At 49.1% G+C, this 22,533-nt stretch overlaps 1 protein-coding gene across 1 annotated transcript in view; it reads left to right on the forward strand.

Moving 5' to 3' along the window:
* The window catches only part of SLC28A1 (solute carrier family 28 member 1), a 47,298-nt gene extending 26,468 nt beyond the window's left edge, over positions 1-20,830 (forward strand). Inside the window, 12 exon segments of the mRNA XM_073799909.1 lie at positions 3,364-3,444; positions 4,843-4,923; positions 7,531-7,656; positions 13,990-14,108; positions 15,203-15,376; positions 15,497-15,834; positions 18,321-18,410; positions 18,757-18,834; positions 19,577-19,675; positions 19,842-19,856; positions 19,859-19,952; positions 20,227-20,830. Of these exon segments, the coding sequence (XP_073656010.1) occupies positions 3,364-3,444; positions 4,843-4,923; positions 7,531-7,656; positions 13,990-14,108; positions 15,203-15,376; positions 15,497-15,834; positions 18,321-18,410; positions 18,757-18,834; positions 19,577-19,675; positions 19,842-19,856; positions 19,859-19,952; positions 20,227-20,299 (1,368 nt within the window). The 3' untranslated portion in view covers positions 20,300-20,830.
* Positions 20,831-22,533: the final 1,703 nt, after the last annotated feature.

Here is a 22,533-nt window from a genome sequence, read left to right on the forward strand (position 1 = left end):
CTACACCCTGGGCTGAGGCTCTGCCTGGGAGGGGATGCCTCTCCTGAAGACAAAGAAATGAGGTTCCAGGACTGGCACTAGGGCAAACCTCCTCAGGGTCATGGTAGGTCCTTGGCAACCTGCTTAGTGGTTGTCTCTTTGCAGGTGTGTAACCTTGGGCAGGTAACCAACATCTCACAGCCTCAGTGTCCCCACTGTGAAGTGGATTGACATCGACCTCAGTTGCTTTGAGGATCCGTGAGGCACCACACGTTGCGTACCTGGCTCCTAGCAGGACTGCATAGTGCACGAGTGGTAGGAATTAAGGGCACTTTCCTCCCCCTTCCCACAGCCAGCTGCCTGCCCTGTCTTCCGCCATCTCACATGCTACAGGGCCCAAGGGTATTTCCTGGACTGTCAGATCATATTGGCCTCAGGGCCCTTATTTAGTATTAAATGTCCCAGCTTCTCTTCCACCAAAGATCCCCATCTCCCAGCTAGAAAATGTCTCTTGGTTGCTGCCAGGAGAAAGTCCCGATTCTGCAGTCGGGTTCTGCTGCCCCGGGCCCTCTCCTTGCTGGCCTGAGCCATCTGTGCTAACCTGCCAGGCTGCCGAGCGGTCCCTCGCGTGATAAATTGAACAGGCAGTCTAGACAGTACGTGATCCTCTCTGCATTTTTCTCCCAGGGAGAGCAGGATGCTGTCACCACCCTTGTGTTGGGGGGTGTGTCCAGCACCAGGCGGCCTGGGGAGTCACAGGGCAGGAAGAGAGTTGCTCCACCCAGTGCCTGCGTTCCCTGTCAGGTGACACTCCCATGCAGTGAAGCTGGTGACAGGGATGTCAAGTGGAGCAGATCCAGACAGAACCCGCGGCATTCATCTGGGACGGGAAAGGGAAAACAACCTCAGCAGGGCATGTTTCTCTTCTCCAGGGGAGCTGCCTAGGCAGAGTCTCTGTTCTCATCAGGGACCACTCTGTAGTCCCGATTCATTTTGAACCAGAGCTTGAACTTGATTGCTCTACACTCTCCTTCTGAACAATGGAAACAACTCTTCCTCCACCCCTCATCCCTCTTGGCAGCCCCTCTTCCTTCCAGCACAGCTAAGCTTCTCCTGTTGTCTCTACACTTCCTCGGGTCCCACTCCCTCCTTGGTTCGCTGATACCCGGCCTCTGTGCCCATCCCTCCTGACACTGCTCTCACCTAGGTCACCAGGGAGCCCTGAATCGCTAGGAGCCAAGCATCCACCTCAGTCCTTACTGGGTTCTCTGATGCATCTGGCACAGCTGATGGACCATCCCTTCTAGAAAAGCTGCCCTCAATTTCCATTGCACCCCTTCCTGGAAGTCCTTCAACCACTCGGTTTCTTCTTTGTCTCCACCACGCGCTCCTCCTCCTTCTCTCACCCTTCAGGGATGCTCACCCCAGGGCCCTGTCCTCAGCCACTGCTCTTCTCTTCCAGGGCAGTTTCCTCAGTGAACTGCATCTGCCCCGTGGCTTCAACCTGCCCTCAACCGAGCCCTGGCCCAGACCTCTCCTCAGAGCTGCCGGCCCTTCTGCCCACCTGCCCAGTCCACAGTCCACTCAAACCCACAGGCATCTCAAACCCAGCAAGTCCAAAACCGCGCTGATGAGGTGCCCCCAATGCTCTCCTGTGCCCGTGCTCCCCTCCCTTGAGAAGTGTCCACCTCTGATAGAAAATTATAGGAGCAGGTGAGAAATTAGAAATGGAGAAAGAAGAAAACAAAGTTTCCACGGTCCCAGCACACAGAAGCAACTACCTTGACTATTTGGGTGTATGCGTCCCAGCCTTCCTTCTGTGCTTTTAATATTCCATTTTCCCCACTTAACATTCTAGCATAAGAATGCTCCCATGTTATTACTAATTCTGCATAACTTATTATTTTAAAGCTATTTGGAACAGATAGCACATTCCAACTGTACAAAAGGGGATTTGGTAAAAAGTAAATCTCCCTCCCACCCCTGACCCCCAAGTCATCCAGTTCCTTCCCCAAGGTAGCTGCCATTCCTGGTCATTTGCATATCTGTCTAAGGATATCTGTGCCCACACAAGAGCACCTGCAATGCCACCCGCACCTTTTTTACTCATAAAGTAGCACACCATGCACCCTGTTCTACACCTTCTCTTTTTTCATTTATTTTTTAATAAATTTATTTATTTATTTATTTACTTGGCTGCATTGGGTCTTTGTTGCTGCACGCGGGCTTTCTCTAGTTGTGGCAAGCAGGGGCTACTCTTCGTTGCGGTGTGTGGGCTTCTCATTATGGTGGCTTCTCTTGTTGCGGAGCACGGGCTCTAGGCGTGCGGGTTTCAGTAGTTGTGGCATGTGGGCTCAGTAGTTGTGGCTTGTGGGCTCTAGAGTGCCGGCTCAGTAGTTGTGGCGCGTGGGCTTAACTGCTCCGCAGCATGTGGGATTTTCCTGGACCAGAGCTCAAACCTGTGTCCCCTGCGTTGGCAGGCGGATTCTCAACCACTGTGCCACCAGGGAAGCCCTCTTTTTTCATTAACAATCTATCTTGAAAATCATCCCCAAACTACTCCTAGTGAGTTTCCTCACTCTTGTTTCCTGACTTTGAGTGCACCACTGCACAGCCACACCGTAGGTTATCAAACTAGTCCTCCACTGAGGGACATTTAAGTTGTTGCCAGTCCTTGTTATTCTAAGTCAGACTGTAACAAGGAAGTGTGGGGCAGGGAGGGGGAGGCCCTGGAGAGAAGGAAATGGACATGAGGAAGCTTTGAAGGAGAAATTGAAGAGGCTTGGAGTAAGTGAAAAGCAGTCATAAGCCTGGTAATAGGAAAGAGGGTGACAGGAGGAAATGCAGATGGCTGTTCCACAGTGAGTGTCGTTCGGAGCTCACTGGCACCGAGTGGAAGTAGAACACTAGAAAGATGAGGGCCTCTGATTCAGGCCCGAAGCACAGGAGGGAGGTTAAGGCCAGCGTCATGGGCCAAGGATTGAGCTCAGGGTGGAGGACGGACCCTGTGCTAGGAAGGTGCTGGGCCCTGAGCCAGCTCCCAAAACCCTCACAACAACCTGAGAGGTAGTCACTTCCTCCCCATTTTACAGACAAAGAAGCAGGTGATAAAAAGTGGTGGACTCAAGTCCTGCTTCTCTACCACAGCCCAAGGGATGCCTGGGTGGATGGTTAATGTTTAGAGGGGAACAGAGAGGACAGCTGCCTCCAGAGAGGCCCCATATGCGATTTCATGCACTGAATTCAGAGCTTCTTCCCTGACCCCGTTGGGTCTCTGAGTGGCAAGCCCTTGGATGAAGTGGCTGTCTGGGGCCTCCGAGGCCCTGCGTGGTACCCTGCCACCTATCTGCCTCTAACCCCAGGGTCTGTGCTCTTTGCTGGCAGGTTTTGCCCATCATTGTTTTCTTCATCTGTGCCATGTCCGTTCTCTACTATGTGAGCCTCATGCAGTGGGTGATCCTGAAGGTGAGTTCTCAAGGTCCCAGCCTGGGCCCTCCCAGAATCACAGGCTGACAGGAACCACACTCTCCCAGAATGCCTTGCTCCCAAGCCCACACCCTCCCCAAATCCCCTGCTCTGAGGGCCTGGACCTTCCAGCATCCCCTGCTCCCCAGCCTTCTCTCAGAGTCTACTACTAACAAAACAACTTTTCACAGAGTCTCTTGCCATGCTACTAAGGAGAAATGGCACCAAAATCCAGTGGGGTCTTTGGGGGAGGGAAGTTTACAGAACTGGGGCTGCATTGAAGAGAAGTGTTAGGGGAAAAAATAATTTATACCAAAAAGATCTTGAGAGCAGTGGGTCACGTGGGCCAGACTTAGCTGATATAAATGTCAAATCCTGTGCTTATGTTCATAAAATCTGCTGCACAAAACCAGGATGCAGGAGACAGACAGCATTGGACAAGAGATTCTGAGGTTTTTAGCTGATTGAGCTCAGAATAAACCAGTATCATCAGGCAGCTGCCAGAAGTGCAGCCTGTGGTTATGTTAAGAGTGCACAGTGCATGGCCTAAGGGAGACAATTATCCCCAAATCTGGAGAATGTGTTCAACCAAGGGGCTATGACAAACTGAACTATCAGTGGGTTCAGTTTGAAAGGGCCTGAGACCATACATTCCATAGAATGGCTGAAGGAAGTAGGGATGAAGGGCCAAAAAAGAGAAGGCCAGGGTGAAGAAGGTTACGGGTAGGATTCTAAACACTTATGGAAGGTTAGGGAAAAGGCAGCCTGAGAGGTACCTGCAGTGGAGAGAAATTCCAGGGAAGCAGATTTCATGTTGATTAAAAGAAAGAACTTTTTAATACAGTGTTTCCCAAAGCCTTTCACAAAACTCTAGTTTCACAGCAAGTTAATAAATGCTACTAGGTAAAGGGATCCCATGGTCAAATTATTTATTTTATTTTATTTTTGGCCGCGCCATATGGCCCAACCAGGTATCAAACCTGCGCCCCCTACAGTGGAAGCGCAGAGTCTTAGCCACTGGACCGCTAGGGAAGTCCCTTGGTCAAATAATTTTATGAAGCTAAGCTAGACACCAGGCTAAACAAATTTAAACAAGTTTTGTGCAGGACTTCTCAGAGCCTTTAATAAACTGGTAAGTATTGGTCATCTCCAAGGTGTGTGTGTACAGCAATTCTCAAATATATTTGACCAGGGAATCCTTTTTTCATGGATGATAAGCCCCCATCAATGGAGGTGTGGAAGGAGAAGATGAATGGACCTTTGGGGAAATGTAGGTAAGGGAGTTCTACCTGGGTTGGGAGTTGGAAGGAAGACTTTTAAGGTACTTCCACCCCTGACTCTCTCTGTCCCTGGGGCTTGCTGATACCAATCCACAAAGAGCACCCTGCTTCCTTCTAGATCTCCTGGCTGATGCAGGCCACCATGGGCCCCATGGCCACGAAGACCCTGAGTGTGGCTTGAACCATCTTTGTGAGCCAGGTCAGTATTGCAGCCTCCTTCCCTCAAGGAGGGCGGGTGCCCTGGGTCCCTAGAGCTCTGATTCAGTCAGCAGAAGAGCCAATCAAACCTTCTCCCAGGGTCACCAAAGGCTGCTGCCCTAGGGATGCTCCATTTGGGGATACACTCCTTGCCTGGGTCGTGCCAAGGAGGATAGTATCTCCCTGGTACCTCTTCCCACCCTAGGTCTAGGCTGTCTTCATCAGCTTAGAGACTCACAAGTCCTACAGATGGAGTCCAATGTTCTCCTCTTAATACAGGCAGAAACTGAGGCTCGGGGCTGGGAATGCCTTGCCAAGATCCCACAACATAAGCCAGAACTTAGAATCCAAGTCTTCTTCTTCCTGGACAGGGTTCCTTCCACAACATCAGTTTGTCTTTTTTTCCCCCTCCCTCTTTCTGAAAATGTATTTTCCAATCTAAGTGTGACTCTGAAGGGACTATCAGTCCTGAGTCCCTTGCAGAAGGCCGGACCCTCCTAGGGGTAAGACTCTGGTGACTGTTCCAGAATCCCGGCCCATCTGCCCAACATGTAAGTCACCAAAAAAACATACTTGCCAAAGTATGCCATATTTCACTGGGCAGTTTAGGAAACTTTGGAGGATATTTGCATCTTTTTTGCTATGATGCAAGTGTGTAGATTTCAAAGGTTTTTTTTTTTTTAAGCCAATTAAGACAGATGTGCTCTGAGATAAATAGTCCAAAATCCCTTAGTTGTTCAAAATGAGGCAAAAGAGAAAAAGATATTTCAGTATCAGCATTTATTTTATGTAAAATGCTGCAAATGTAATCAATGGTTTTTGCTGAGAAAAGACAAATCTTAGGTGAATATGACACGATAACCGAAAGAGCTCCAAAGGTGAATTAACTTTCACGGGGACGGGGAACCTTCAAGGATTAGTGGTATCATTTCAAGCTCAGTGTTGGCAGGCCTGGGCCCTATTCTCTTCTCTGGCCACAGTCTGTCCCCAGGGGATTGCCCCAGCCCCATGGCTTAAATACTTCCTCTCCCCTAAACTCCAGTCTGATATATATATAACTGCCCCCTTGACCCTCCACTTGGATATCCTTAGATAATTTACTAGGCAAGTCCAAACAAGCAGAACCCTTAATTCCCTCCCTCAACACACATGCACATCTCCAAGATTTTCCCTTCTCAGTAAATGGCAACGTCTTCAGTGAGGTTGTTAGACAAAAATCGAGGAGTCATCCTTCCTTCCTTTGCTTCCCTTGCTCCCAGCTGCATCCAGTCCATCAGCAAGTCCTGACAGCTCTGCCCCACATCACATCCCAGACCTGCCCTGCTGCCCTTTTGCTTTTTTTTTGCTATGAGCCACACTTGTCTCTCACCTGGACACGACAACCACCTCCTCTCTGTTCTCCCTGCCACCATTGCTGCCCCTACCCATCCTTCACACACAGGCTGGAGTAGCCCTTTATTTATTTTTTTTTTTAAATTTATTTATTTATTGGCCATGTGGCATGTGGGATTTTTTTTAAAAATTTATTTATTTTTGGCTACTTTGGGTCTTCATTGCTGTGCGCGGCTTTCTCTAGTTGCAGCAAGCAGGGTCTACTCTTTGGTGCGGTGCGTGAGCTTCTCATTGTGGTAGCTTCTCTTGCTGCAGAGCATGGGCTGTAGGCATGTGGGCTTCAGTAGTTGTGGCTCATGGGCTCTAGAGCACAGGCTCCGTAGTTGTGGCACATGGGCTTAGTTGCTCTGTGGCATGTGGGATCTTCCTGGACCAGGGCTCGAACCCGTGTCCCCTGCATTGGCAGGCGGTTTCTTAACCACTGCACCACCAGAGAAGCCCAGCACGTGAGATCTTAATTCCCCAGCTAGGGTTCGAACCTGCGCCCCTGCATTGGAAGCGCAGAGTCTTAACCACTGGACAGACAGGGAAGTCCCCTGGAGTGGCCCTTTAAAAACCCAAGTCAGATCATGCCTCTGCCTGCTGAGGTCCACTGCTTACCCTGCCTTGTCCATCTGCCCTCCACCTCCCCCATCTCTATCCCTATTCCATAGCACAGTCTGGAACATAGTATATACTATAATTATTTATTGAATGAATAAACGAATGGCTACAGGCTTCCCCACGTGCCCTGAACTAAACATGCCATCGAATGCCCCAGTTCCTTTCTCTCTGGCAACTCCCATGGCTTCACTAAACGTCAGGCTTGGAGTTACATCTGCTTCTGGTCTTTTGCACGAACAGAGGTAATTCTTTGAACCTCTCTGACCTTCTGCTCTCCTGGAATGTGGAGACGACCACTTCTTTCCTAGAAGGTTGTAAGTGATGTGTGTGAGGGGCTTAGCTGGGTGCCTGGACGTGGGAGGCACTTGACACAGGGGAGCGTTATCAGGCCCACAGGAAGGGCTGGGGGTCCTTCCACAGAGCTGGGCTGATGCTGAGGTTCAGAGAGGCTCAGCCAAGTACAGACTCTGGTCCTCACCCCACCCTGCTGTCTCTTCCCCTGGGGTCCCCAGCCCTCGCTGTGACCTGCTCACTCCCAGGTGGAGGGGGTACACCCCAAGTGCCCGTGCTAGCCTGACCAGCGCTGCTTGTTTGACCTCTTTCCCGTTTGCAGACTGAGGCTCCTCTACTGATCCGGCCCTACTTGGCAGACATGACACTCTCTGAAATCCACGTTGTCATGACCAGAGGCTACGCCACCATTGCCGGCAGCCTGCTGGACGCCTGCATCTCCTTTGGGGTATGTAGAGCCCTCCTTCTGCTTGCTGAAAACCAAGAACCTGAAACCCACCTTTGTGGGAGCCCCACACAGCTCCTGGCCAGAGCGATCTGGGGTCTTCTCTCATGGGCTACGTCCTAAACCAGGGCTGCTGTGATGGTGGGAGGAGAAGCTTCACGTGAGTAAGGCAGGCCAGGTGGGCTGGACCGTTTGGGCTTCTCAAGTGGCTAGTAGGAACAAAGGTTTCCAGTATTCTGCTTACTGAGGCAAAGCGCTCAGTGTTTTAATATCCACATTTCAAGGATGAGGAAATTGAGACTCAGAGAGTAAGTGAGATGCCCAAAGCCAGGATTTGAGCCCAGACCTGTCTGACTCCAAAACTCAGACACACAGTCCCCCACCTAGGCCACCCCTGGAGCTTTGTCCTACTCTTCCTGTACCCCGTCCTCGCACCTCCTCTCCTTTATACCCTCTCTGGGCACAAGTCCTTCCTCTACTCCTCAATGATTACTTGTGTAGCTTTCTGAGCACAGTACGTTTCTAAATCAAATTCCAGTGGTATGAATCAGGCCCTTAAACCAATCACAGCACTAGTGCATGGCAAGCAGAGATGAATCTTCAATGTGTCCCCTACAAAGTGCCTGGTAATAATGCATTACATTTGTGTAAAACACTGTACTTGTTTGTGTTTTCACATGCAAGTCTTTCAAGATCTTATTTTTCCCCCTTAGATATCGAAGAAATTCTTGCTTCTTACAGAAGTGAATAAAGTAGAAAAAACAAAACACTTCACTCCCACTTCCCATGGATAACTGCTCTTACTAGATGAGAACAGCAGCGCTCAAAGTGTCCTCAGTGGGCCAGCAGCGACACCTTCACCTGGGAACTTGTTAGGAATACAAATTCTTGGGCCCCTCTGTAGACCTGCTGAATCAGGAATGCTGGGGATGGGGCCCAGTGTCCTGTATTGTAACAAGCCTTCCAGGTGATTCTGATACTCGCTCAATTTGGGAACCACTGACTTAAAATATGTCATTCCAGATATTTCTGTGTAAAAAGTCATTTAAGTACATATAACTGAATATACTTGCTTTTTTTTTTTTTTACTAAAGGTGAGGTAATTCAGTTTTCTGCAACTTGCCTTTTTCTTATAAAATTCTGAGCATGACATGAAATCTGAAAGTGTAAAGGAAAAAGTTGACAGAGCTAACTAATAAAAATGAAAAACCTCTGAAAGGAAAAAAATCACAATTTTTTAAAAGTTTAATGATTGATCAAGAAAGAAAAGTTCATAAATGATAAACAGATATTCAAGCTCACTGATAAATTAAAACAATAATAACTTATGTTTCTTCTCAAGGATATGCAAAATTTTACATGCCTCTAAACGGCAAGGCTGAGGGGCATTCATATACTCTTTTTTTTTTTTTGGCTGCGTTGGGTCTTTGTTACTGTGTGCAGGCTTTTCTCCGGTTGCGGCGAGCGGGGGCTACTCTTCATTGCAGTGCGCGGGCTTCTCATTACAGTGGCTTCTCTTGTTGCAGAGCACGGGCTCTAGGCACGCGGGCTTCAGTAGTTGTGGCACTTGGGATCAGTAGTTGTGGCTTGTGGGCTCTAGAGCGCAGGCTCAGTAGCTGTGGCGCACGGGCTTAGTTCCGCGGCATGTGGGATCTTCCCGGACCAGGCCTCGAACCCGTGTCCCCTGCATTGGCAGGCAGATTCTTAACCACTGTGCCACCAGGGAAGCCCCACATACTCTTTATTCGAGTGTAATTTGCTCTAACCTTTTTGGAAAACACCTATCAGTCAATTTAAAAATATTCCTCTTTGATCTAGTTAGGAATATTATGATACAGAAACATTTTCACAAGTGGTCAAAAGATGCAAAATTCCAACATTATTTGTAATAGCAAACAACCCAAGAAACATAAATGTAGAGCAGTAAGGGAATGAGCTGGGTAAGTTCATCCGTGCAATGCACGGTCACAGTCCCTAGGGTGAGGTGGGCCTCCGTGCGCTGGTTTGGAGAAGGGCAGCCTGCCTCTCCCAGGGCCCAGGCTCTCCTGATGCTGTGTGTGAATGGGTCGGGGGATGAAAGAATGACCAGTATTGGTCTCAAATTCCACCTGTCTTTCTCATCTCTGTGTTTGAGGATGGCCAAGGGGATGAGCTAACCTGCCCCTCAGTCCCTCCTTCCCTCAGGACACCTGGGCCACACCAGGAGGCTCAGCTCCGCATACCCACAGAGCTGTCTGGGCAGGATGGCTGCTGCCTCGTGACTTTTCAAGAAGGCCCCTTGCACTCTGAGGCTTTGTCTTCTCCGCCCAGCACCCTCCACCTAGAATTTTAGAGGTCATCTGGTTTGCACCTTTTCTTACCAAGGCCTAGGAAGGGCCCATCAGAGCTGATGCATGCCACACCCCTCCCCCATACCTCACCACCAATTGATTTTGGAAGGAATTTGATATTTCAAAAATGAAAACTTGAAACTTTGTTCCTGAAACTTTTTTCATGGTGGTGTATTGGGGGAGGGGTTGCCCTCCTATCTTCGGGACTTAGAGCCTTTAAATGTCTTAACCTTGCTTTGGGTTCCACAAGCCAGTTAAAAGAATGGTATTCTTTCTATCGCATAAGCGTCGTTGCCATTACTTAAGACTAAAGTACTGGAAGAACTCTCTCCCTTTTCCACAATCGCCTTACAGCTCAGCCTCCTTTCCTTCCCTGTCCCAGGCCAGAGTCCAGGCCCAGCCCCAGGCAGGCGGGCCTTCCCACTGAAGGGGCCTGGTACCCACTTCCCTTTAGCTCTACAGAATGTGCAGAGGCCACCAGGATCAGCCTAGTGGTCGCGGGTCTCCATCCACAGCCTCTGGTACGGAAGCCCCAGGCTACCACCATAGCTGGCCTGGTGAAAGGCACCTAGTCCACCTTCCTTCCCTCGGCGTCTGGATCAGCCTCCAGGCTGGTCACAGAGAAGCTCTCTTCTGCCCCCGCCTGGCTCTTGGCCGCCACTACAGAAGCCCCCGGGGCTTCCTCCCACAGCCCTTCCCACCCTCTCCCCTCTCTCTTTTCATGCCCTCTTGCAGGCAGTTCCTCACTGTATTTTGGGCTCTGCCCTTAGACCCTGAATTCCAAAGAGAATCCCCCCTTTCTCTCTCCTCCTTTCTCTTTGATGCTCAGCTTCTGGCTGGCTCTTCCCTGCACCCCTCCTATTGCTAAAATGTGGATATTTCTAGACCTGTGCTGTCCAACACAGCAGCCACTAGCTATTAAGTGGCTATTAAGCCCTTGAAATGTGGTCGGTCTGAAATGAGATCTGCTGTGAAACTTAGTATGGAAAAAATCAATTAATATATTTTATTGATAAGTTTTACATTGATTACAAGAGTAGAAAACAATATGTTAGGTATATTGGGTTAAATTAAATACATTAATGAAATTAATTTCATCTGTTTCTTTTTACTTTTTTAATTGGCTCCTAGAAAACTTAAATCACAGTTGTGCTATATTTGTATCAGATGACACTGGTCGAGACCTTCTCCCTGGTCTGAGGTCCCAAGTGTTACTTGACTGAATCCTTTCACTGTGACCTCCACATACATGTCCCTTTTCAGTGTGTTTCCCAAACACTCTAAGGTAGGCACGAGCCCTCTCTGCTAAAACCCCAGAAACTGGTCTCCCTACCCACCCCTTTGGCTCGGGATCATTGTGAGTAGAGATCCAGATGTGTGCCTTGGGCTGTGAACACAGGATGGGTTGAGGGGATGGCCACTGATGTTTCTCAATCAATTGTGCAAGAGTGGGAGCCCCTGGGGCAGGGTCTGGGAGGCCCAAGCAGGGCCAAGTAAGAGTCAACCACATGCTTAGTTTCTACACCTGTAAAATGGGTGGAATTACTGCCCACCTCACAGCAGTCTAAGAATTAAATGCCATAATAAACAGAAAACACCTGGCAAGGGACTTCCCTGGTGGTCCAGTTGTTACGACTTTGCCTTCCAATGCAGGGGGTGAGAGTTCGATCCCTGGTCTGGGAGCTAAGATCCCACATGCCTCACGGCCAAAAAACCAAAACATAAAACAGAAGCAATATTGTAACAAATTCAATAAAGACTTTAAAAACGGCCCACATCAAAAAAAATCTTAAAAACAAAAAACAAAAAAACACCTGACATGGTGTTGAAAAAGTGGTTGTTCTTTCTCTGACATATTAGGGTCAGAAGTCCAGCCTTCTAAAACTGGCCCATTTTATGGTTTGGAGTGTCTGGATTTATTTCTTTTCTCAGTAAAGACCTTTTTGAAAGTTCAGATGGATGGCTCCTACCCTCTATCCCTCTTCACATAGGACACCTTTAGGTAGAGGAAGGAGGGCCTTGGGCAGGAGTGGGCCCTGTCATGCTGGGACAGAAGGCATTCCTGACCCGGTGTCTGGAGGCAGCGCTGGAGAATGTCATGGCCCTGAGGCATAACTGGCAGCAGAGAGGCCGTGTGTGGGCTGACCCAGTGCCCCCGGGAGCCCTGCCAGTGCAGGACTCAGCCCTTTCCAAGATGAGCAGGAAATGACTGCCTGGGGCATTTGAGGCAGTGGCCACGACTGGTCCATTCAAAGGACAGTGTCCATGAATGTGCAAGGTGTGCTCCCCACTGAGACTCGAGTTGACAAACCAGATGCAGCCTCCAAGCTGGAGGAAAGGGGAGGGTCCTGGCTGGTGGAAGGGAAATTCCCAAGATTCCAGATGTGGTATTGTGCCCGCTGGAGCTGGGTGGCTGAGGAGGAGGCCAGCAAAGTCCCAAAGCTTGGCCTGGAAGGTCCAGAGAGGACACCTGCCTGGGGCTGGCTATTTCCATGAGGAGCAAGGCCTGCACACCCAGTGGCTGTGATGGGGGCGCGTGGCAGGTGGGTGCTGGACCTGGTACACATCTTAAGTGGTTTCTGCTTACCGCTGAAAGGAAACAAAGGGGCTTTAAAAGAAGAAGGAGGAGGATATTACAAGGCTTTCAGAGCCTCAGAGGGTCTCTGAGGCCTGGTTCCTCATCAGTAGTTCCTGGTACTTCCTTGGGCTTCATTGGCCGTCTGTTTTATTCGCCTGAACATGTAACTTAAACTTACCTCCCCTCCTTTAGTTCCTTTTTATTTAAAATTTTAAAACTGCAGTTGATTTATTACAAACTTTAAGAAGAAGTCTATTTTACTTTTTTGCTTATAAAGACAGTATATATCATGTGGACATTTAGAGATATACAGAAAAGCTGAAAGAAAAGAAAATCACTCTGGCCCCACTAGCCAGGGACAGACAACTGGTTGACATTTCAGTGTATTTCTTTCTGATCTTCTTTTTATGCATAGTTGTGGAGTTTGTTTTTTTCCCTATCATTGTGGGTATGCTCTATATGCAAGTATGCAGGCATTTCTCCACAGTATTGTGAAGCCTTGGTAACCATTGTTTTTGATGGCAGCTTGACAATGCATAGCCATCCCCCCATTGTCAGATGTTTGGGTTGGTTCTAATTCTCCCATTTGGTAAATAACACAGTGGTGAAAAAGTGTTCCATCTCTGTGAAGAGAACAGGGAAGCAGGGGGTTTGGGACCACAGTGAGAATGAAAATTCAGGAAGGGAGAATCCCGGGGGTCTGGCAGCTCCAGCATCTTGCTGTGAGGGCTTCTATAGCGTGGCTCCAGGAGACCGACCCAGGGTCAAAGGGTGGGTGTTGTATGTTGTAGGGGCAGATTTCCTTAGAAACAGCTCTCGGACCGCAGGAGTAGAGGTGATGGGCTGCCTTGAGGTGGTGAGTTCCCTGCCACAGTAAGTGACAGGAAGGATCCTCTAGAGGGAAGGCTTTCCTTTACTATGAGGTCAAGTTAGGTCACATCTTGGATCCATTCCAACTCTCAGGTTCTGTGAGCTTTGTCTGAAACCATCACAAACCCCTCAGCCAATGATGAACCAGCCCTCAGATCAGTGGTCAAAGAGAGACAGCCTAGAAAGGGAGGAAGAACCTTGAACTTGGAGCCGAAAGACACAACGGGTCTAATTCCTTTCCTTCCTTTATTTTGGGCAAGTCATATTTAACCCTTTGGGGCCTCAGTTTCCTTGTCTGTCAAGTGAGATAACAGTACTTGCCCTGCCTAACTTCCTGAAGTCCTGGGGGAGGTGTGGGAATAGAAGGTTCTGTGCATACAGCCTGTAACCCTCTACACATAAAATGTATTACTATTATCAGTGACAGTGACAGCAGTACTGATGATGGTGATATACCAGCAGGGTAGAGTACCATGTCCTCCTGCTGCCCTGGGCCACACTTCTTGACCTCCACATTTTCCTGACATCTCTCTATAACCCTCATTCTCACTCTTGCAGATCGATGCTGCCTCCTTAATTGCTGCCTCTGTGAAGGCTGCCCCTTGTGCCTTAGCCCTCTACACGGAGGTGGAGGAGTCCAAGTTCAGGGGTGAGGAAGGAGTGAAACTGACCTACAGGTGAGCACAGCAGGAGGGTCTGCAGAGAGGGGAGTGGGGGGGAGGGGCAGAGACAGGAGCAGAGGTGGGGGCAACAGCAGGTCCTATTTTCTCTGCCCATCTCTGTCTTTCACCAAGCGCGGCCCACTTCCTCTCTCTCTAACTGCCCTGGTCGCAGCTTCACTTGTGAAGATACAGACTCCAGTTCTCGCTTCTTATTTTCCAGTCTCTGACCAGCAGGAAACATGGACTAGTCAAGGCATGGGCAAGTGACCTGGTTCTTGGGGTTGTGCCTGGTGTGTGTGTGTGTGTGTGTGTGTGTGTGTGTGTGTGTGTGTGTGTGTGTTTGTGTGTGTATGTGTTGAGGAGGGTCATTAAAAAGTTCCACACCACTTTCTCTACATGCCTTGAGGTCTGATCCCCAGTGTCAATCGCATTGACGTGTTGAGCACTGTCCTTGATTTCTCTCACCTCCTAACATCTCTTTATCATAGTCTTAGCAACCTTTGTGTAACATTTAATTCTTAAAAAATGTTGAAAGACACGACTTTTGACAAATGTGCTTGTGGATACAACGGGCATCCCCAACCGCACAACTTCCTGAAGGTCTAGAGCAGCACTGCCCTAGAGAAATATGAGTCACATCTATAATTAAAATCTTCTAGTAGGTCATCTTTTAATAAGTAAAAAAGAAGCAGGTGATTTCAATAAAATGTTTTATTTAACTAAATATATCCTAAGTATTGTCATTTTAACATGTAATCAATATAAAAATTATTAATAAGGTATTTCATATTCTTTCTTTTTTTTTGGACTCAATCTCTGAAATCTGGTGTGTATATTTGCAACACATTTCAATTCAGATCAGCCTCCTTTCAAGTGCTCAAAAGTCACACGTGGCTAGTGGTTTCTGTCTCGGACAGCATCTGGGCTAGGAGTCTGGGTCTTATCCTAGTGCTTGGGCCAGGCTCTTTCTGTCTCTGGCCTCAGAGGGAAAACAAGGACCACTGGCTCTGAAATGCTCTGTCCAAGGTTCCTCTTTGAGCCTGCAGGGTGGGGAGCCCTGCTGTTTGTGGAGATAGGCCAATAATGATGGCTCTTGATCCCATCAACAGAGATGCTCAAAACCTCTTAGAAGCAGCTAGCAGTGGGGCTGCCATGTCCGTGAGGGTCGTGACCAACATCGCAGCCAACCTGATTGCTTTTCTGGCTGTGCTGGCCTTCATCAATGCTGCCCTCTCCTGGCTGGGAGACGTGATGGACGTCCAGGGGCTCAGCTTCCAGGTACAGTTCCGGCCACCCCCGCAGCCTGTGGAGGTGGTGGTCCTGGTCGGTGGGTGATGGTGGGTGGACACCCACAGAGCCCAGGCCAACCCCAGTCCCAGCCACTCCTCTTGCCTCATGCCTAGGCTCATCTGCTCCTACATCCTGTGGTCAGTGGCCTTCTTGATGGGAGTGGCCTGGGAGGGCTGCCCGGTGGTGGCTGAGCTGCTGGGAATGAAGCTGTTTCTGAACGACGGGCGCCGAGGAGTGGGCCGGTTCCAGGAAGCAGTGGATCTCTGTGAGTGTCCCTGTCCCCTCCCTGGGGCAGGGCGTGATGCAGCGGCTCCCCTGTGGGCCTGGCTGAGACACACTGAGGGTCTGCTCAACCTCCCACATCCCGTTGCCCTGGCAACAAGACAGCTTCAGAGGCCATCTTTCTCAAGGCCTCTTAGGAGGCTGAGGTTGAGAAAGAGCCCCGTTGGAGGTATCTGAGCTCCAGCTGTAGACAGGCCACCATCCTGTGCGGCCCTGGGCCAGCCGCTGCACCTTGCCTCTTCTGTTGGAAAACAAGTGTAGAACCTGCCACACCTACCCCGAAGGAATGGATGGGAGCATCTCATGAGCTAAGAGAGTAAAACGGGGAGACCTCACCACCACATTCATCTTCAATATATTGGATTCAGTTCAGGGGTTTGTTTCTTCTGTTAAGACTTATTTGTTTATCTATCTATCTATTTATTTATTTACTTGCAGCACGTGGGATCTTTTTCTTTAGTTGCAGCACGTGGGATCTTTTAGTTGCGGCATGCGAATTAGCATGCAAAGTCTTAGTTGAGGCATGTGGGATCTAGTTCCCGGACCAGGGATCAAACTGGGCCCCCTGCATTGGGAGTGCAGAGTCTTAGCCACTGGACCACCAGGGAAGTCCCTGTTAAGACATTAAAAAAAAGAAAAAAACTATAAAAGCTTTCTAAAATGAAACTCTCTAAAATAATAACAGCTGTATGTAACATGATTGAGAATGACAAAATTACCCATCATCTTATCATCCCCAAATTACAGCTATTATAATATATAATATAATTATAATTAATTATATTATAATAAATATAACAATATAACATGTAATTCCATTATTTGGCTATTATACACAACGCTGAAATGAATAGCTTTTTGCACAGGACTTCTCCCTCCTCTCCGAGCATTTCCTCAGGAGCTTTCCCAGATGTGGGATGACTGAATCACATGGCACGGATCCTCGTGTGGTTGCTGCCAGTATCTTTCCCAAGGGATTGTAACAACTGAAACCGCCCCAGCTGTGCCTGTGAGCATTGATTTTACCACACACTGAACAGGGCTGAGTAGCCTCTCAAAAAAAAAAAAAAGTTTTGATACGTTAAGGGGCAAATAATAGTTCATTGTTTTCATTTGTTACTGGGTTACTAGGAACTTTTAATAAAAAATTTTTTTCTTGCCTTTTAAATTACTTTTTTAATTGTAAAGGAATGTACTCTTTAGTTTAAAAAAAAAAAAGTTTGTATGGAGTAAAAAGCCCAGGTTTCCCCTCACTCCTCATTTTCAGCTCCAGTATCACTCCCTTCTCTAGAGATAGAGATGTGCCTTCGGGATCTTTTTAAATGAACTTCATTCCTTCAGCAAGTATTTGTTGAGACCTCTGAAGTGCCAGGCCCTCTGCTGGGTACCAGGGATAAAAAGGGGAATTCGACAGACATGGTCCCTGGTGACATGGAACTTACACGTAGTGAAAGACACGAGCAAAACGCAAGAAAGCAAAGGAATAAAAAATTTTAAAACCACAATTTGTGGTAAGTTCTCTGATGGAAACAATAAGAGGAAACAGGGAGGGGGTCTTCCTTGACTGAGCTGGTCAGAAAAGGCCTCCCTGAGATGTGGTTATTAGGCCAAGATTTGCAGGGAGGAGGAGGGGCCAGGAGAAATTGGGAAGAGCATTCCAGGCAAAGAAAGAGGCACGTGCAAAGGCCTTGAGGTTGAAAAGCACTTGTTTGGAGAACTGAGAGGAGAGCAGTGAGGTTAGAACAGGTGGTTATTGTAAAAGAGAGTGACACAGGCCGAGGAGCAGTAGGAAGTTACTGAAGATTTGACTTTTGACATTTTAAGATTACTTGGGCAGATTGGGGGGGTGATTGTAAGTGAGTAAGCAGAATGCAGGTACCTTAATATTTTTTCATCAATTTGTATAAACTCTGTGTGTTATAAAGATATTAACCCTTTTCTGTTACATTTTCTACATATATTTTTCCTAGTCTTTTTTTCTCCCCTTCATTCTGTATTCAGAGATTTTTTTAAACACAAAATTTACACCAAATCTTTGCATTTCTGCTATAATATCTAAATTTAGAAAGTTATCTCCATTCCAAAAATCTGGCAAGGGTTAAATTCCTGAAACAATATGGTGAAGTAGTTAAAATCATGAGCTTTGGAGTCAGACAAAACTGAGTTCAAATTCTGACACAGCTGCCTTTTTGCTGTGTGAACTTCCTCAGTCACTTCTGTGAGCCTCAGTTTGCTCCTCTCCAAAATGAGAGTAATAATATTATTTTGTAACAATAATAATTATTCTATATTTCCTATTATTTGATGTTTAAAATATTAATCTGCTTCAGTGATTTAGAATTAATTTTTTATATGGTGTGAGGTATGGGTCTAAGCCAATCTTTTTTTCCAAATTGTTCCATTTTGGCTCTTAACACTTCTAAGGAATTACACAACCGTTCAGAGCAAAAGGGAAGGAGAATTACCTTGCTTAAATACCTCCCCTGTGCCTGGTACTTCCTGTACATTAGATGATCTTTATGACAGTCTCTCCAGGCAGCTACTATTACTCCCACATTCCTGATGGAGAAACTAAAACTTAGGAGGCTATCGACTTGCTCAACCTGAAATAGGCCGTGACAAGCCTGGAACCCACGCCGACTGGGCTCTGAATCCCTCCTTCTCTTCACTGGGCCACCATCCTGCTCTTTGGGCATGACAGCACCTCAAAGGACCTCAGCCTGAGCGCATTCTCCGTAAACAAAGGTGCGGGGCTGCAGCATGTCGGGAAGGGCCGTTCGCCCACTGTTTCTGGGTACAGAGCTTAGTAGGGCCAAAGCGAGAAGACTGGGCCAGGCTGAATCAGACCCAGAAAGGCTGGTAATTAAGGAGATTCAAGGGCAGATGAGGAGGGGGCTATGTTTGTGAGGTTGTGCAGCTTGGGTTGACTTAGAGGTAGGTGTGGAGGGCTGGGAAAGGGCAGCACCGAGTGCTTCAAAGGTCAAAGGCACATAGGCAGTGGGTGAAATTAAGGCCAGGGTAAGGGGTGGTTTGAGCAAACTCCCGTCCCATCTGAGGGAAGCCCCTCCCCGCTCATCTTCTGTCTTCTCAGGTCAGAGCAGAAATACAACGTTTGCCCTCTGTGGATTTGCCAACTTCAGCTCCATTGGGATCATGCTGGGAGGCCTGAGTGAGTCCTATAGGGGCCTCTCGGTATCCTGGAGAGTCGGGGATGGACGCTAGTCCTGGCTCTGAGATATTTCTTGGGGATCTGTAGGTCTCAGTTCTCCCATTAGTCTAAGGCAGAGCCTGAACAAGGCGGCCGTGGAGCTTCCTCCCAGCCCTGGCATTTCATGATTTCTCTGCTGCTGGGGTAGCCCAGGAGGTTAGCACCTTGGCCTTATAGGCCAAGCCTGGCTCAGGGCTCTGGGGAGGGTCGGGAGGTGCGGTGGTGACCTGCCCTCTGAGGCTTTAGTTCCCGTACCCACAAGGGACAGGCAGGCCTGGAGGGGCCTAGGGGAGAAGGCTCTGCACAGCTCTCAGCTCTTTACAAAAAACATTTCCACCCCCTGCAGTTCCCTGCCTGGTGGTGTAACCATCCCGTTTTGCTGAGTCTTGCAAAAGTGAATGATGGCCCAAGTCACTCAGCTAATAAGTGGCTGAACCTGTGTTTAATCCCAGGTCTGCCTGACTCCAAACTCACGTTCTCTTCCTACAGTTGCCACTGATGGCATGTGGGGGGGCGTGGAGTGCTACCTAGGGGCCCGACTCAGGCCAAGGAGGACTCCCAAACTCAAAAGCGTCAGGAGGACAGCGTCTGTCCCTCTGGCCACCCAGAAGAGAAAGGGGTGTCAGCAGATGCAGCCGGAGGCACAGATACAGACAGAGGGGCATGCTGAGTTCTGGCCCTGAGCACTCCTGTCCTCTTGCAGCCTCCATGGCCCCCCAGCAGAAGAGCAATTTCTCCCAGATCATGCTCTGGGTGCTCTGCACGGGGGCCTGTGTGTCTGTCTCTGGTGAATGCCTGCGTGGCAGGTGAGTGCAGGCCTGGTGGGCTCAGGACTCAGAGCCCTGATTCTCCAGCTGGCCCTGGTCCAGGGCCAGGCACTGGGGCTCTGGCCTCTCTGGAAGTCCTTGGGTGAGGTTGGAGGGTAGTGAGGGGCTGCGCCCTGCCCACCAGCTGCTTTCCCTGCGCAGGGATCCTGTACATGCCCGGGGGGCTGAGGTCGACTGTGTGTCCCTCCTGAACACGACCCTCAGCAGCAGCAGTTTTGAGGTGTACCAGTGCTGCCGCCAGGCCTTCCAGAGGTGAGAACCTGGGCCGTGGGGCGGAGGGACCCTGACAGTGATGGGGTGCAGGAGGCCCGATTTCCCGGCGGAGGCCTTTGGCACCAGGGCAAGGGATAGAAATGTCATGGCTGTGGCTGATGTGACCAAGGGAGGAGGAAGTGGGGCTTGAGGACCAAACTTAGAGATGAAGTTTGGACCAGAGACATGGAGCAACTTCCCCAAAGTTGCACAGCCTTTAGTGGCTAGCAGAGCCAGGCCTAGAGCTCAGACTGCAGCCTTTGCTTCTTTTCAGCACCGACCCGGAGTTCACCCTAGAGGCCCCGGACAACTGCTGTTGATTTTATAATCACACGATCTGTGCATAGCAGGGACAGAACATCTGTATGCCTTCTGGAGGCTATTCTTCCCCAGGAAGCAGCTGTCCCCATCTCTCTCTCTCCAGGCCCACCCCCTTGGGGAAGCCGCAGGGTTTAGACCCACCTCAGTCATAAATTGGGAAGGGTGACAGGGTGAGTGGGCAGAGTACATAAGTAAATGAGGGTTGCCCCCCCACTCGTCACCACCTTTCTGCTCTCCCATTTCCTACCTCCCCAAGTGTGAATTCTCAGGGTCACCTCTGCCTCTTCTCTCCTCTCTATATCCAAACAGCTCCCTGCTCTTCCCTATACCCCCTGCCCTGGGTCTCCCCCATTCACCCTTCCCTTCTGCTCCAGGGCCCTCAGCCCTGGCATTTCAGCTGATTCCTTCCCCCTCCTCTCTAGGCGCTGGAATCTTGCTGTGGTTTAGCCCCTGCCAGGCAGCTTCTCCTGGAGACCCCTTCCTCTACGTCCAGAGACTCCCCATGGCCTTCCTCCATAGCACTTCCCACACTGGTGTCCTGTGGAACACTGTCCCACAAGGTATGCAGAAGTTTCCATGATCCACTCCGTTTGGGAAACACTAAGCTAAAGAAAGTTAGGGGTTTATTGTTTGTTTGTTTTTTGTTTACTGTGGACTCATCAGTTTGATGTGGGTATAATAGGAGACATTTTTCAAATTTGGCTATAAGAATCTTGTTGATAGAAGTATCTCTTAGTTGAGGATTCCATGGAAAACAATTGGGGAAATATTGGTTAATGTTCAGACTGCTTTACTCTACATAACTGTAACACTTGCAAATGTAACAGAGCACTGTGTGTCAGTGCACTGTTCTCAGTGCTTCATACTTTGTAACTCAGTCCCTACAACAACCCTGTGAGTCAGATACTATTATTATCCCTAGTTGAGGAACAGAGTCCCAGAGAGGTTAAGTAACTTGCCTAAAGTGGCACAGCTGGGAAGAGGAAGAGGCAGAATCCCCGCCATCCAGTTCCACAAGCTGTGGTGTTTCATCTCTCTGCTAGGCTGCTAACGTTCAAGGAGCTCGGTTGTGTGACTTGCTCTGACCCCCTCTGCTTGCCTTTTCTCCCCAGCCCAATCCCTCTGCTCCAGTAGGTCAGGCATCTGATGTGTTTTCCCTGCCTGTAAGCCTTTGTTTCTGGAGTTCCTGTCACCCAGCACATCCTGCCCTATGCTCCTCCCACCTCTATCCTCATTTCCCCAGCAGCTATGGCTGCGGGGAACTGCAGTGCACCTGTCCCTGAGGCCACAGGGCCCCTGTTCCCTCACCCACCTCTGTTGGATAATGCTTCCCAGCTGGGGCCTGAGGCAGAGGGAATATGGAGCCTGGTCAGCAGTTACCCTGCTCGGTCAAGGATTTGGGCTCTACTGGGCACTGGTCTTGCTCCTTGTGACCCCCACAGGCTAGCCCTGGGTCCCTTCCTCAGGGCCTGAGTCCTTGCCCTTAGCTCTGCACAGCAGAGTCTTGGCCTGACTCCCATACCCCATCGCTAGGCTCTTGCCTTGCAGCTTCTGAGTCAGGATTGGCCCAGATACCTCCACTCACCCCACCCACAGCCGTGACAGGCATTGCTAATCAATCACAGGACTCCATGCACTGAATCCAGAAGGGGCTTCAGAATCCATATCAGCTCAGTGCTGGATGAGCCCACCTCCAAGTAATTCTAGGTGCCTTTTCTAGGTGGCACACTATTTGCCACTCCTGTGCTAAGAAACAGACCCTAAGAACCCAAACTGCCATTGATTTTGTCTCGCTGGCCTGTGAACGTCTAAGGTTTTTGTCAAAGACTAGAAATCAAAGGGGGTTGGAGCAAAGAGGGATCCTTGCAAAGAATGAATCCTGTGTAAGTGGTTTGTCCACTCCGGGTTTATGTATTGTTTATTTATTCAATCAAGGGATATATATTGAGTACCTACTTTATTACTTGGCTTGGGCCACCATAACAAAGTACCACAGACTGGGCAGCTTAAACAACAGAAATTTATTTTGTCACAGTTTTGGAGGCTGGAAGTCCAAGATTAGGGTGCCAGCATGGTGGGTTTCTGGTGAGGTCCCTCTTCCTGGCTTACAGAAGGCCACCCTCTCACTGTGTCCTTTTATATGGCAAAGAGAGAAAGCAGCTCTCTTGGTGTTTCTTTTTTTTTTTTGTGGTACGCGGGCCTTTCACTGTTGTGGCCTCTCCCGTTGCGGAGCACAGGCTCCAGACACGCAGGCTCAGCG

The sequence above is a fragment of the Tursiops truncatus genome, chromosome 2 (assembly GCF_011762595.2).
Source record: "Tursiops truncatus isolate mTurTru1 chromosome 2, mTurTru1.mat.Y, whole genome shotgun sequence".
NCBI classification, from domain to species: Eukaryota; Metazoa; Chordata; class Mammalia; order Artiodactyla; family Delphinidae; genus Tursiops; species Tursiops truncatus.